The following is a 16,553-nucleotide window of genomic DNA, read 5'->3' on the forward strand; positions in this document are numbered from 1 at the left end:
TTCACAAATTACAAACTACAATATTAAAAGGTACTCCCTCTCTTTCAGTTAATAGTTTACATTTATTTTATTTTGTGAGGAAAAAATAAAGTAAATGTAAATTATTGACTGGAACGGAAGGAGTAGTACAAGCATTTAAATAAGCCGATTTTGTTTATTTCATCCTACTCTTTAGACCTATATAAGCAATAATGTACTTGTACGTTTCATGAACAATTCTTTATATATACAGTTAGTTATAAGACACACCACACCGTCTTTACGTAAACTACTAAACAAACTTGTAATTTTGGTTTTTCAAGTGCAAAATTAAACAATTTGCAAGAAAGGGATGAAGAATATAGTGTAGGATCATACAAAATTCGCGGTGTTGTAGAGCTTTTTCGACTATATCGATCAAAATCAATTGCTAATAATCCAAGTGATCCAAGTTACATGGTAGCTGCTGCGAGGCAAGGAGTAGGAGTTAATAATAATGGGTTTGGAAACACGCAATTAACTGGTCTTAGACTTGTTCATGCTGCTTCAACTTCTTCAGGAAACGATGGAGGATCTTCATCATCACCGTTATCTAAGCCTCCGTCTCTTCGTCCTCCGCCACCTCCTGGACCTGGCCGTTTTCCTATGTGGTACTCCCTCCTACAACCAAGATATACTCATATACAAGACGCTATCTTGCTCATGTTGTTTTTAAGCATTAGGCAAATTCTTGTTTCATTGGTCTATTTCCGTCTAAAGTTAAAAGACAGACTAAAGTAACCATTTTACTATAAAATATTAATATTTTCTGATAAAATATTACAATCAGATATAAATATTAATTGATGATATAATTTTTTGAAAGACTTTTTTTTCATGAAAAGTTTATTTATTTTAGGATCATATATTCATATTATAGTTTTATACATTGGGTATTTATTATAGAATAGTATATTATGGTCAATTCTTAAATATTGACTACAAAAGGCCAAAATGATGTCTTTATTCATAAAAGGTGATATATTTCTAGTATGAGTTGGTTCTGTTGATTAAAATATAAATCACTAATTTACGGGATTCAGGTTTAAACTATTGTGAGAACAATTTGACATGAGATGATGTTGTGTCGAGTCCGTTTGTTTTAGGGTGAGAAGTTAAATTAATATTAAGATAACATTTGACAAAAAATGGTTATATGATGATAATTGACAAGTCTAACACAAATGCAGGATGATCTATGATTATTTTGGCAAGTTCAAATTGGTTATTGGCTCTGTTTTTTCTCTACTTCTAGCATTTTGGACCCCAAAGTGGGCAGCTCTCCTCAAAATAGGAGGTAAGACACCATTTTCCTAAATAATTAAAACTTACAAAGTATTTATCTATCTTTGATTAAAATAAATCACAAATTCTAAAAAAAAAAAAAAAGAAAAAAAAAAGGGTGATATTGTAAAACCATTTTACACCTTACTCCTTACAGAAAAGCAAAGATAGGTATGGGCTAATTTTTTTTGGTATTGGGCTATAATTTTGCCCGAAAAAGCCCACAGCTCAAAACATATTGTTGGGATCTTTGGGCCCAAAATATTAGCAAGGCCCTAATCATATGGTTATGTAATTTTATCCATCAAAAACATGATTTTACGTGTTACGTACTTCACATCTTAACATTCATTTACCTTAATTAGGAGAGGCAGAAGTAGTGATCAAGGAGGTGGAACAAGCGGCAGTCGTGGTGGAAAAGGTGGCCACGGTAATGGAGAAGGTATCGGAAGAGGTGGCGGATATTCTTCCTGATGGTAACAAATTTAAGGAAACGGCTTTGATAGTTGAGCATGTCTCTGAGGAGGCAGCTAAGGATGCACATATAGCTGAAGAAATATTCCACAAGGTTTGATACTCATGTTTTATACACTTGAAATTCATACGTATAAGTCATGCTAATTAGTTGTCTTTAGTACCCTGAATAAAATAAAAGTTCAAATATCGACAGAGGATACTCTATGGTAAAAAAACGATTACCCAGTAGCACTTAATTTGACAAATGCAATAACCACTCAGTACCTAAATAGCTACTGAAAATAATGTGATAAGGGTCAAATGTACTTAGTTTTAGAAATACATTGATTTCGGATTTTTGATATAAATATTAAATGAAAGAGCTGCTATGTAATAATAAAACAAAGCGCAAGTGCGCAACTTATTTAGCAAGTCATTTTACTTTGTTTCTCTTGTGATTGCAGATTGATGTGGTGAAGCACAATGTAGAGATTGTGGAAGAGATGATAGAGCCTATTATTGAAACAATTGAACATAATGACAAGTTTAATGAAGGTGTTAAAAGTTAACATTTGAAAGCCTAGCTAATTGCATCATATTGACATGCAATTGTATTTGCAATTTGTAAATGTTACTCCATAGTAATTTATGTCCTATTGTACTCTTATCTAATTGCAAAGATTAACTAACTACTCTGAACAATTGTTATGTGAATGTCAATTTTTTTGAGGTTTTTTTTTTTATTTAGTTTCTTACCCATGCCAAAGCCTTATTTGTAACAGTTTGATACGTTAGACAAACTCATTAACCTCATAATTAAGTATACTTTGTGATAGTTCAATCGCTTTTATATCAACAATTGCTCTTATCCGGATATCGAAATTGAATTTTAAAGAAAACAACTCTTATAGTATTTACCTTATACTCCAAAGAACTCTTAATGGATTTATTGATGGATTATTTCATGGAACTTCTCGAATTTCATGACTTCATTATGTCTGGTGATCCTTACATTTTAGATAAATTTGCATATAATAAATGCTAAAATAAGATTCTGAATACTCTGTTCCAGCATATAATTATTTGAAATTTGAAATTTGTGAAAAAACTTTAAATGATGATAAATATTGACCGTTATCTCATAAATACAACTTCTACTTGAAAATTATTAGAAAGTAGGGAGTATCATAACTCTGACCTATTTAAGATGGAATAGGCTTAATCCAATCTCACAAATTTTCATTTAAAACGAAAAGTGTCATATTAAGGAAGACTTACAGATCCAACTTATCCAACTCAATTACTCAAACAAAAGAACAATGAGATGATGCCAATAACTACGACATACTCTAAGGTGGGATACACATGAGTGGTGAGGCTAAGGTTTTAATAGGATCAATCAAATCTAAAGCATAGCTTATGTATGTTGTTTTGTGTCAACATGTGACATTGTGACCTCCTTGTCTCTCAACACATGAGCTCAGGACTTCGGTCTCTCAAATCATTATTATTGCATTATTTGTTTCAAAAACAATCATAGAATTATGGTTATTATTAGCTAGATAATATTTCTTATTTTGAGAAAAATATTTTATATAAATATTTAATTAATTCAACTTGGTGTAGTGATTGATTACCTCATTACGACATCACTGAATGAATCTAATAGTAAAAAGTTGCTAGTCTTACGTACTTTCCATATTTGTAACTAGGAATTAATTCATTGGGAATTGAATACATACAATTCATGCTTGTGTTTGACATTCATGCACGAAAAGGATTTGCATGCTCATCTAAAAATTGCTTTCTTAACTACCAAGTGTTGTACGAATTACCATTTAAAGTAAACAATTTAAGCCTTCTGGATTCTATTGCTTGATTCATCATTCATTCACTATCAAGTTCAATAGAAAGTTGTATTTCGTTTTTCAATAATGTTGGAGTATCTATGTATGGCTCTTTAGGGTCGTACGGCTACTCTTGTACTAGTATGTAAACTTTATAATTTTACAGCTGCCAAAAAAAAAAAAAAAATTAAGTGAACATTGATAAGACTAAACTACTAAACAACTAAATTTTATTGCTTTGTTAGAAATACAATATGTATTGATTTGGTATAAGAATTTATAAAGTTTTATTAGAACTATCAAATTTGTAACCATCATGTAAATTGTTCTCATATTTCAAGACTCTCGCTTTTCTTTTCTGTATCTCACATAATAAAATATATGAGTAGTAAACATTATGAAATGTACATATCATCTTATCAAAGTCCTTTTCTTAAGAAATATATTAATATAATAGTATAATTTTTATAATGACTGGGCAAACATATATTGGTAAAGTTACCGTCGTCCGTCAACGTCAAATTGTCAAAGGTACAACTATAAAACAAAATGTCATGTATAAGTAAATAAAGAGAGTATTAAAATTATAAAAAATAAAACGCAATATAACGTTCTTATCTTAAAATTCTTATTTTTTGTATAGATAGAAAAAGGTAAAGATATTGTTAAAGTGTATGGAATTGAACATTGACAAGGCTCGAATTTCTATGACTCGTTCAATTTGGGCAAGTGATTTATCCAAAACACTTTAATTTGGCGTTATTTAACATGTTTAAGATTACGAGTTATTTATTTTAAAGTTATTATACTATAGTTTTAGCTTTTCAGGCATACTAAAATGTCCAAAACTAAATAAAGTTTTTTTTTTTGTTACATAAGAGGGGCGAATCCCGATGACTAACTAAGTATTACACGGGGAATAGTCACTCCAAGAATGTCTTCTCGTAAAATAGGTCGAAGTTCCATAGGAGGAGCATTAAGTAGAGTGGGATTGAGATCAGCATTAACCCCTCGATTGGCAAGTCAATCAACAACACGATTAGATTCACGATAGGTATACTCCAATTTGACCGAGCCATTCATGTCCATATTGACCGAAGATTATTGCTGACTAATTATTCTTCTTTGACAAGCTGAATATACAAGACTCATTATCCATGTGAACGATTAGCTTATTGATTCCATATGACGTGCAATAATTTGTGAACATTCAAACTAATCTTACATAGTGGGACATGATAAAAGTTTCCTTTCACACACGAATATGGAAAAAAATTAACCTTGCTTCCCAATTATTGTTCAAATAGTTAATGCAAGTTGTTGAAAACTAATAAATTATTTCCTCATATATCATGTACTTTACTCGACCATAACAAGTAACGTTTAGAATTAGAGCTACAAAAATGCAAATGGTGATATTTGGCAAATAATACTTTAAAAACAATGTGAGTAAAATAAAATACAAATTTGGGGACGTATGACTAGAAAGTAAGTAATTTAAGGCTTTGTGTAATATGTCCCGTGTCGCCTCTATGATTTCGGTGTGGAGCGATTGATATGTATCGAGATTTCTAGAGTTTATTGTTTTTAGAGTTGGTAGAGTTTATCATAAACGGGTGAATTATAAATGATGATATTTAGAAATTTTAAGAAATAACTTTAATACTATATAACTTGTGCCCTAAGGGCACATGTTAAAGTTAAGTATGGAAAGCTTTTCAACATTATATCACTAATTATGATAAATATGAGTTTTATCTCTAATTTGTCATGATATATTCTCAACAAACCTTCCCTAATTAGCTTATTATCATGTACCCTAAGGGCACATGTTAGAAAATCCGTTTTTAAAATTCTACTTAGTAGAGTTGTTTTTACAACTTTGGAGGTTCCCAACTCAATTGATATATTTTAGAAAATTATTACTCTCCTATATTAATGTGGCTAATTAGTGAGTATGGCTAAGTGAGTAGTTCAAAACTCCTACAATAAATGGATATTGTTATCTCGGGAAAGTGGCGGAGTCGGATATGTGTTGAAACTTTTACAGAAAAGAAGTTATACGAGTTTTGATTTTTTTGGCTAAAACTCATCATTTTTTTCACTGTACTAGTCGTTGCTCCGCGCCCTCCCGGGCGCGGTGCCCCAATTTGGATAATCGTGTTGGTGACCTCGTTAGTAGGCGTAGTTACAGAAATGAATATTACGATCCACATTCCGCAAAATTCGTATTAAAAACGACAAGTACTCTACTACTAAGACTGCAATGGTGCATTGTAAAATACATGATACAACATAGTTTAGCAACACATTAGCGGCATTGCCATATGAACAAACGCCACTCAACAACCAGACATATAACATAGAGTAAACACAACAATAAGAACCCAAGTTTTGCAATAGTGTGGATTTATTTAAGGACCCCAAATTTAATAGCGTAGCTTTAAGGACCTCCACTACCGTTTCTGTTAACTTTCACCAAGTTTTGTTGTAGTTCATTGACTTCGCGTACAAATGTACAATACATACTTATACATGTATGCTCGAGCAATTTTATTTGTCTAATTCGTGCTTTTCCAAAAACAGCCCTCCATACTGGAACTATATGAGGTTAGTTGGAGTAAGATGAAATTAGTAATGGAAAGCATTCGTAGTGTTGTCCGGCTAACACTATACAACGTTAAACTGAAACTTATTGATTCAAAAAGGCGCTCCTAATTCAAGAATTCCCTTCACTAACATTTCCCGTGTAGTTGGGAAGTGTACTTTGTGCTTCAAGCATTCAGATCAATTGCTCAAAGTCGGATTCTAGATTTACTGAACGAACCTCCATCTGCCCTGCCACTATCAGACCCAACACCGCAGCTTTTACCTCCGTAATATCAGTGCACCACTTATGTCTTTCCTGGTCAACTGCTGCGACCCCTACATATCCCAAGTGATCCCGCACCACAACTAACCCCCCATACAACATCCCTTGTCATTATATGAGTTTCTTCAGTAGTTCAGTGCCTTCAGTGCCTGCACTATACACCATACACCAGTTCCAAATAATTGTTCCAATATTTTATGCATTTCTCAGAACAACATATGGTTCACCTACAACCTCCCCATGCTTTACCGTATTCTTACCATTTCACATTGCCCAAAGCACCATAAAATTTTTAGTTAACTCCGTCACATCTTTTGCCTCCAAATTACCTCAGCTCCATTTGTTATTATTTCTGAATTGACTCCATGCTTCACCCGTGTCAATGGCCATAGACTCCCAGACCCTTTTGGTAAAAAGACATTAAATTAGAGCATGTACCTCCGGCCTAATTGTCGAATTGCATCGGCTGTAGGTAGGCCTTAAATCTTGTACTCTCCGTTTTTAAATTTGCGCCACAAGGAAGAGCGTCAGAGCAATCAGCAGGCACCCACAAAGAAAGATCCGACCTAAAGTGGGGTTTCAATCTTCCAAATAGCATTCCGGATGGGGTCTTTTTCTTCTCGCTTCGAGGCTTCTTTACACCGCTTATTGAGGCTTATTCACGGCTAATCACCATCAAATGAAAGCATAACCCCTCTTCATCGAGTTCACCCCATCCCTGGAATAATGGCATATCAGTTCATCCTCCCTCGGGTCTATGCATATAGGAATTTTAGTGATCTCGTTAATTTCCATTCCTAATACACTTTCGTATACCTTCCCCACATTCCATTCACTGCCATCCAACCATTTTGACACTTAAGCCTCCCAAGCCTCCATTCACTGCCATCCTTATTCGCCCCTGGAAAAGTAAAGGTGAATTAGAATCATAGTCCCCGCACCAATATGAGAAATAATAACTAAATCAAGGAGATTTAATTAAGGTGAAATAGATCATGGGTCAACAAACTAAACCAAGGAGAACTTGCTCTGTTGCATGAATTGTAATACTTAAATGTTTTTCTGTTTCAATTTTTATCATTTTGTGCTGTGTTTGCTAGTCTCATTGACGTGTTTTCTTGTGAGATAATTATTTATTTTTGTATTTTCATTAAAGAGAGTTAAGCATGTAATCAGGAAAGGTTAGGACAAGATCTGTGATACAATAAAATGAAATAAGCAAGGACTACACCAAACAAATAAATAAGTTCTAGCAAACCATTTCATTTTACGACCTGAGAATTCAGATTAAACAAGAACAAAATAAAATGTCACTCCGCCCTAGTTTCTGATGCATCGATGACAATACGGCAATCATTCGAGCTTCTTGTAAGCCATGAAGGATCACCACAAATTCGGCATCGCTGGGTCCGTCGACTGCGAAAACTGTACTTATCCCTACAGAGCACTCTCAACCTTCTCTCACTCCCTTCATTACTCTTAGGACCTTTTATTTTTTACACCCTTGTATTCCTCTACCACCCCTGAACTACCTACTGATCATAAGGCGTGCCTCCCTCCGCCTTACTACCTCATATCTTTCCCACTTCTTTGGTCTCATAATTACCATTTTAGCCAGAAAGCAAAAAATGGCACATTTCCACCGAACGGAATGCATCGTCCTACTACCCCGAATGATTTCTTATAGCCTACGTCTGGGGTTGGTGTGTCGGGACCGATTCAACCTATTGAAATAAATCTGTTAGTTTACTATTCTACCTTTAGGCTACAACTTGCAACGAACCCTTTATTTCTGCATTTCGGTTCACATGTAAGGGGCACTCAATGTTACCTATGGTGACAAAAAAAAACTCACATCTACCTAGAGCCACTTTCTTAAAAAACTCTCAACATCTACTGCCATCTACTCACTTTCCTTCTTTTACTCTTCAACACTCATTTTCCTTTAACCCATTCCCTTATTCTAATTTCAATCTAATTCACTACTACTCACTGCCATGCAAAGGGATGCTTTGTGATGACTTAAATTGACCGATTGAAACAAAAAAGTTAATAGCAATTATTACTTGTCGGTATATCTTGGAGACAACTCCAAGTAGGATATGACCCAGAGATACTCCAATCACATAGAACTTGGGTCCTAATTATAATTGATCTGTGAGTTGCTCAATATCTAACGATTCACTCTTTACTCTTTAGCGACTTTTTTGGGGTTTGGATCACTTTCCCCATAGCCCGCTCTATCATACATAACCATTTAAATCTTAAGCCTGGACACTTTATCATTGTAAATCAAGCTGATTTTATCCCAAGCAAAGACTCAAATAAAAACCGAAGTTCAGAATGATGATCTTTGCATTACCATCTCGTCTAATCCCTTTGTGCTAATCCACAGACAAAGACAAACCTTAGCTCAAAAAACAAACATCTTTTGGGTGGGGGACCAACTGCTTCAACAATAGTTCTTGATAACGACATTAACAAAAGAGAATCATGCTACTTAAATGATACATTAAATTCCTTCATTAAATCCGATCCCCGAATCTATAACAAATAAATCACACAAATATGATATATTCAAAAAGTACTCCTGGACGATAACACATTCCTCTCTTCTAAGCCACTACATCTTTCTTGCCTTCCTCTAAATATACAAAACTTGCAATCATCACAGTAATATCACTTCCAATTGCAGCAAAGCTTACCCAATTCCCATTTTCAACCATTCAATCGATAGTAAATCTCTTTTAAGACCGTCTTAAGTTGAAATGGATCCAAAAACATACTTATAACACAAATCAATACTCATTACTAATCAACTACATGGGTTTCTTTAGATCTTTTTCACGCTTACAAATCTCTCTTGAGACCGTCTTAAGTTGAAACAAATTCCAAAACCTACCTCTAATACTCATCAATGCTCATTACTAACTTGACTACATGGGTTCTTTGTAGATCCGTTGCAAGCTTACAACCGTCTTAAAAAAATAATTTATACTCAATCAGAATAATAACCAAGAATTCAACCATTCAACAAACATACAATCGAGCATCAAATCATCAACAACGGTAAAACCCCAAATAAAAAACCGAAAAGAGGAGGGTTTTGAGATCATATACTTGAGGTGCTAAAAAGCTCATATCTTTGTTACTACCAAAACCATGAACAATAATAATCTTAAAGCTTGCATTTGTTTAACAACCCCATTTTCTCTATATGCCAATAATCTACCATCATTTAACCTAATTCTTGGTGATTAAATCTTAGATTCAGGATCATCAATTCAGTTTGAATTCCTCCTTCTATGCCCTCCTCCTGATATATTACCCATATGCAATCAAAACAATTAATTTATTGGTTTGTGAGAGGAGAAGAACGGAGAAGCCCCAAAAGTAACTTTCCATAGCATTGTTCTGATACTGCTCCCTCCGTCACAGTCATTTGTTTACCTTTTTCTATCATTTGTGATGGATAATTTAATCAGAGGTAAACAAATAAACAAATGGTCGAGACAGATGCATACTTAATACCCGTAAAAGATCGAATATAAGTCGGAAGACCGAGTGTTGAGAGCATATGAGTCCCAAAGGGTAATGTTTTTAATCAATCGGCAATGATGAAATAGTTACACACCGAGGCACTTTGAAATGCTAAATGCCATGATCAATAACCCGAACTTTACGCCAACTTCCGCCTCCCTCGGTGACAACCGTAACCACCGGCGCGAATAATAGAAATTAAAGGTAAGATACGGAGCCACCAAAGAATTCGCATCCAATTTGAATAAGCGAAATGATAAGGAAGAATACATGCAAGATAACTGGCCACCCTACGACCAATATAGCTAGCAATCTTTAATCAAGGAAGTAATATATTATCAGCTGTTTTAGGGACAAAGTCTTACCAAATAGACTCATCCTAATGCAACACAAACTAAGAAATTTGGACACATTTATCCTCTTCTCAGCCACTATGTTTTTCCACTTTGTTCAGGAAGGAGATTTTGGTTTACGAATAATACAGTTTAATAACTTAATTTAAAATGTGTGTATGTCGATTAAAAGTGTCCGCTGATCACTATAAACGATCATATAGGGACAAGTTGAGTGAAAACGTATGGTATGAGGATTACTAAGATTGAATATTTCTCCCTCGGTTCATTTGTTTACCCTACGTAATATGCAAGGATGAACAAGAACCATTACGTATAAATTTAAGTTTGATGGTACTATATATTGTTTAGGTTGGGTATGCAAGTAGTTATTGTTTTAGGGTAAACTGAAAATTGGAATTAACAACTTGGTCATCCAATATTGCCCCTACGTAGTTAAACATCACCATCTCCACCACAACAATATTATCTCAACACTCTTTAATAGTTTAATTCAAGGGTTAGAGTATGGAGTTCGTTATCTCAGCACTCTAGTTAACTTTGCCCTGGTGTGGCAAGAATATGAACGGTCAATACCCTCTCTCTCTCACACACACATGGTCACGGAATGTCGATGAAGGAAAAACTTGATCATACACTTGTTTTCTACCAACCCAAACATTCTTCTTGGCACTTCTCTTTTCACAGATTTACCAGCCTCCCGCCTCTCAGGCTCTCACCTGGCCAACATAATGTTAACCTTTTCATAGTACTTCTTATCTACTAAGTATGACTTTCATCTCCTCTCTATCACCTAATGGTGGTTACCTTCAACCCCGTCCCATTGCAGCCATCTTGCTTTTGAATACATATATTATTTTCCCTTGTGCTAATAATTTGCTACGTGCAATGGAAGTACGGGTATGGAATGCACAAAAATGCATAGTTTTCCTATAGTATGGAACGACTTTCATAGCTTCGGATGAGAGTATATACCTGACTGAACATTCAGTTAATATTTGACTTCTTTTGGAATAGAGCTCTTCCCACCTTTACCCAATCACCTGTGGACACAATTTAATTAAAAAAACAAAGAGAAAGGGAGAGACTGTAGCATAGGGATAATAATTAAAGAGTTGCTAAAGGATAGAACATTAGCAACTGGTAGGAGGAAATCTGACAGGTCCTATGAGGGAAAATAAAGTTTCCTATACTAAATTAGCATGTGAATAGAAAAGTAAAGCGAAGTATTTTTATTCAGTCGCTTCAACTCGAAAAATGCATAGATCGCGACTCCGCTGACTTAAGTACTGTTGCACAGCAAGCAGCAAGGGCAGGAGGAACTTTCTAGGTATCAATTAGGAGTCGGTAATTCCGCTAAAAATAAGAATAGGTGGATCAACAACCGTGTCTTCAGCTGTGACAAAAACGAATTAATTACAGGATTTGGAGGTTGAACAACAAGATGCTTTTTAGTTCTGTACAAATGAATTACATTCAGGATTTGGAGAAAACATACTCTAAATCATCTAGCAACATAAAGCTAAATCATATGGTACCGGGCTCAATTTAAGCTTGAGCTTTAACTCCTTAGGTTCAAGGGCTCTGACCCGGAGCTTAAATATCCGACCGATATTAGGGTCCAGCTCGAATCGACTTAGTTACACCCCTAAACTACAAAGTAGAAGCCCTCGAGATATTGGGACGAACCATAATAGAACTACACTGCAAAGTTCAACAACTTGTGTATCCGGTGGAGTAACTTGAGTTATAGATTTAAGTTAAACACGACACTGACCTCGTGTCCAGCTGGACTGATATGGTAAATCCAGAATGGTAGAGAAGCAACGACATTGCGCCCAAGCACATAAATAATCCTTGAAAACGGGATGCATCTGCCAAGACAAGCAACAGAATAAGTAAATGGCTTTAAACATCACCAGATCTCAACTATTAGTCCATGTCACTACAATAGTTTCAATGTTACCTAAGACAAAAACCATCCTAACGGTTGAACCTAAAAAACTGTTGAAAGCTTTTAAAACCAACCACACCATTTACTGGTTTTATTTAATGACCCGAAAGTCATAGATAAACACAAACAGTCATCTGAAGGAGGAAAAGTGAAAGGATCAACTTATTTACTGACAATTCAACGCTAAATCTGGGTAGGTGATAATCGCAGGCTTATCCCAGTTACCTTATACCTCCAATCAAAAGGAAAGGTAAGGGTATAGAGGATGGATGAAGATAGCAGTAAAATTAGTCATGAATATCGCCTCAAACACAAAGAAAACTGAGAAGCAATAAGCATTAACCAAACCTACATTCTTTACAAGCACACCAACAACATATAACCAAACCCGAAAAACAATCACAGGACGTCAATCAATCAATTATCTGAACACATATAAAATCCTAATTTTGCAACAAATAGTAAGAAACCCTAATATACACTAAATTGACGTAAATCAAAACAAAAAGAATCAAATAAATGCAGGAAAACTAAAGAAAAAGAAGTGCGAATGATGAAAACCAAAAAGCAATAAAAAAATTAGGAAGGAAAGAGAGGGAAAGGACACCTAAAGAACACGATTGGGAAGAAAAATGCAGGATGCGATGGTAAGGAGAGAGATAGAGAGGCTGTCGAGCAAATAAAGAGACCCACGAAATAATCGAGGGAAATAATAAGCTCAACTGAGTTTAGGAGAGAAAAGGGACAAAGTGCTAAGGCCTATAAGAGTAGCCCAACACAGGTTGACAGCCCAATAGCAAAACACGGCGCGCAAGAAAGGAAACACAACCAAAACGTAGAGCATGATAACTGTTAATATGAATAGTACACGCCCCTGGTGACTTTTATGTAAAGGTATACACAACCAGAACCAGCTAAAACAAACCTACCCACTAAACCAATTTATCTTGTGGACCACACTTTCAGATCTAGAAATCAGAACCATTCTACAAAAAAAAAGCAACTTAAAAACAAAGAAATCCTTACTTGATAGATTGAGCAAGGTGTGAAAACTTTAATGGATTCCCCGATATTTAAACATTAACCTAATCAAACAAACATGCCCCATTAGTAAGAAGACAATAGTAATAAGCAGGAAACCAAATAAATTTGAATGTCGTGAGGAAAGTCGTTGGCCACAACTCACCTCGCTCATCCGAAAGGATGAAATAGGTTGGTCCTATCCTAGAGGGTCAATCTAGTAGGCGGGGTAGAGGTTTAATTGAGCACAGGAAAATGATTCGAAACGTTAGGTGAGGTCAGTGGATGAACAATGGGATCTATTCCTAAGCTACAATAGGTAAAAGTGCATTCTTTTAATGAGTTGAGCAGCACACCTGAATGATGAGCGAGTGAAAGTTCCAGACGTAGACCTAGCATACCAGAAACATCAAGCAAAGGAATTATGATCAGATCAGCCCAAAATAAACCCCAAAAACATACACAAGTACAAAAATAAACTACTCCTTAAAACCCACACGATTATCATCTCCCCATACCCATTTGTAAAAGCTAAGTTCCAAAAGCCTCACAAGCCAAATATCAGAGCAGTTAATAGCACACACAATAAATAAGCGACAACACAAATCAAAAGTTACATGTAGATAATACCTGCATAGGAGAAATGAGGTTTATTGGGATGTTCAATGGTGAGCTTGATAAATACACCCCCAGATCAAGCAACCCGATGTAGAGGATGACCTTAGTCGTGATACCCGCGGACAAACTCCTAGCATGGAACGAAAAAATAGTCACATTAGTGACCTAAAAAGCCTATAATACATTATTGAAGGTGGCATAAAAATGCATCGACTTGAACATTAGTGATTCAAAAACCCCCAAATTACTCAACGCGGATGGCAAAAGAATGGTTCAACTTGAACAATATTGATTAAAAAACACCAGAATACAATAATATAGATGGTACTTTTACGCACTGATTTCTAAATGTACCTTTACTCTCCAAAAATATTAAAATCTGAACATTCCTAAGCAGCTTTAATGCACCCAAAATGTTATATAAAACCTATGGATGAATACTGAAATTAGATGCAGAGATGCCAACAAGGAGAACAAAATCATGTCCTCAAAAGCAGCCATCAAACAATCCAATCAAAAAATTAACACTAAAATTAAGCTAAACCTATAAAAAACAAGAGCTAAACTATCACATCCCAGAATCAAAAGTGACGGGCCTAACTATCTAATCTATGAATCGGTATTAAGCACAAAGAAGATTGCTACATGGCAGATATTGATACACAAATGAACATGAATTAGCAAAGAGACGAATACCCAAGAATATGGAGATAAGCAAGTTTGCAAGCAGCAGGAAACAGTTAAGGCCAAATAGACTGCCGAACTCCACCATCTGGTAAAGGACGACGAATCTGTTAACATTTATAGATTACTATTAATAAAAATAATAGCACACAGAATATAAGTATAGCAACAACGATAATAGTAACAAAACAATAATAATAATAATAATAATAATAATAATAATAGCAATAACAGTTGAAGTAACCAACTATGGCAGAACGTTAATCAAGTCGACTTACAAGACATACCCTGAAAGATCAAACTTCTACGGCACTCTGATAAATGTCGACACCAAGCGACGTACAACCTAGAGAATATTCTGGTGGTACTGACGACCAAGCAAAACGACAAACTGAGACGGACCACAAATCCCAGGTGAATTGGGCCACGAAATCTAGTCAATTGCACGATATTCGGACACCATATGACGGAGGAACCAGGGACAATGGTTTGATGGATGAGGCGAAAGAGAAAATGAGCAATAAAAATTACAATTATTTGAGGCAGAATGAGAGATGAAGCCCAGCATAATTCCAACCATCTTCCACTTTCAATATCAAAATGAGGACACGTCGTTAAAAAAAGACAGCAAACATAAGTAATTAAATAAGCAGGTGTTAGACGTAACCCAATCATCACCTTCACTAATGGCACCCCCTGGCCTGTGTCCATTACACACACCAAGAACTATTGCTGAAATTCAAATGGGTCCCTGCCATCACTTTATACTCCCGATCTCCATGACCCATGACAATCGCAATCACAATGACAAACAAAATATATGAGCTTTTAAAGGAAGGCCACAACTCCGACTGTATCACAGTAATAAATCAAAAAAAAAGTAACAGCAATAATAATAATAATAATAATAATAATAATAATAATAATAATAATAATAATAATAATAATAATAATAATAATAATAATAATAATAATAATAATAATAATAATAATAATAATAATAATAATAATAATAATAATAATAATAATAATAATAATAATAATAATAATAATACCGAAAAGCGTCCACCACCAGTAGTAATAAAAATAATTTCCGCCTCAGTCCCCTCACCAACGGCAACCCCATACCCCGTGACGACATACTCATAAATCCTATACGAAGCACAATGAAAAGTTCAACAACAACACCACCACCAACAACAACAATAATAAATTCCGAACAAAAATACTGGGATTTGCAATAATAATAATAATAATAATTATATAACTATTTGCATCGTTGGAAATAATGATCCAAAATCAATCAAGGCATAATCAGATTCACGAAAAGGTAAAGGAACACGATGAGATAACAAATCTAACATAGCACCAACAACAATCAATATCCAACAAAGGGATCATTATAATATCCTAACAAAAATAATAACAAAATCAAATTGAAATAAACGATAAAAATGGAATCCATAGAAAATACCTTTGAGAGGATTTTTTATTAGAGCGGGTAGGGTTTGCTGAGGGAGTGGTATTGAGGGGTGAGAAGAGCGAGTTGAATGAGAATGAGCGGTGTAGAGGGACACAGAGAAAAGGTAAAGAGTGTGGCTGTGAGTACAGGACAAAAGGACGGACGAGATACAAAGGGAAGATCTGACGGTAGAGGGGAGACTTGCTCGCGCACTATTCATTGCTACAGTCGCACAAGTTCTCCCTTTTTAAATGGTAAGGATAAGGATATAGGCTACATGTCCTTGTTAGACTCCGTACTTCAAATATTATCTACAGTTTAGTTTTTTTTTTTTTTTTTTTTTGGTAAAACGAAGCGGGAAAATCAGAAATGACAAAGAAGCAACCAAACAAAAGAAAAAAAGAACTAAAAAGCACAATCAAAAGGGAACTATCCTAGGGCACTT

At 35.0% G+C, this 16,553-nt stretch overlaps 1 protein-coding gene and 1 long non-coding RNA gene across 7 annotated transcripts; one reads left to right on the top strand and one right to left on the bottom strand.

The window, feature by feature from the left end:
• The first annotated feature begins 272 nt into the window (after positions 1–272).
• On the top strand, positions 273–2,497 carry LOC141648219 (uncharacterized). Its single transcript, XM_074456730.1, has 4 exons — positions 273–629; positions 1,209–1,315; positions 1,668–1,870; positions 2,223–2,497. Exons 1-4 carry the CDS (start codon positions 436–438, stop codon positions 2,325–2,327), a joined length of 609 nt encoding a protein of 202 aa, XP_074312831.1. The 5' UTR covers positions 273–435; the 3' UTR covers positions 2,328–2,497.
• An 8,828-nt stretch (positions 2,498–11,325) lies between these two features.
• On the bottom strand, positions 11,326–15,416 carry LOC141648220 (uncharacterized). 6 transcript variants are annotated; one of them, XR_012545952.1, is made up of 8 exons: positions 15,325–15,416; positions 14,934–15,232; positions 14,659–14,753; positions 13,975–14,092; positions 13,701–13,736; positions 13,351–13,409; positions 12,148–12,244; positions 11,326–11,413 (listed from the first exon to the last, which is right to left on the bottom strand). It is a non-coding gene; the product is annotated as an uncharacterized LOC141648220 (long non-coding RNA). The 6 variants fall into 6 exon arrangements; XR_012545954.1 differs by having other exon boundaries at positions 14,659–14,734; positions 14,934–15,416; XR_012545956.1 differs by having other exon boundaries at positions 13,975–14,089; positions 14,934–15,416.
• Positions 15,417–16,553: the final 1,137 nt, after the last annotated feature.

Source organism: Silene latifolia, chromosome 3 (genome assembly GCF_048544455.1).
Source record: "Silene latifolia isolate original U9 population chromosome 3, ASM4854445v1, whole genome shotgun sequence".
Taxonomy (NCBI): domain Eukaryota; kingdom Viridiplantae; phylum Streptophyta; class Magnoliopsida; order Caryophyllales; family Caryophyllaceae; genus Silene; species Silene latifolia.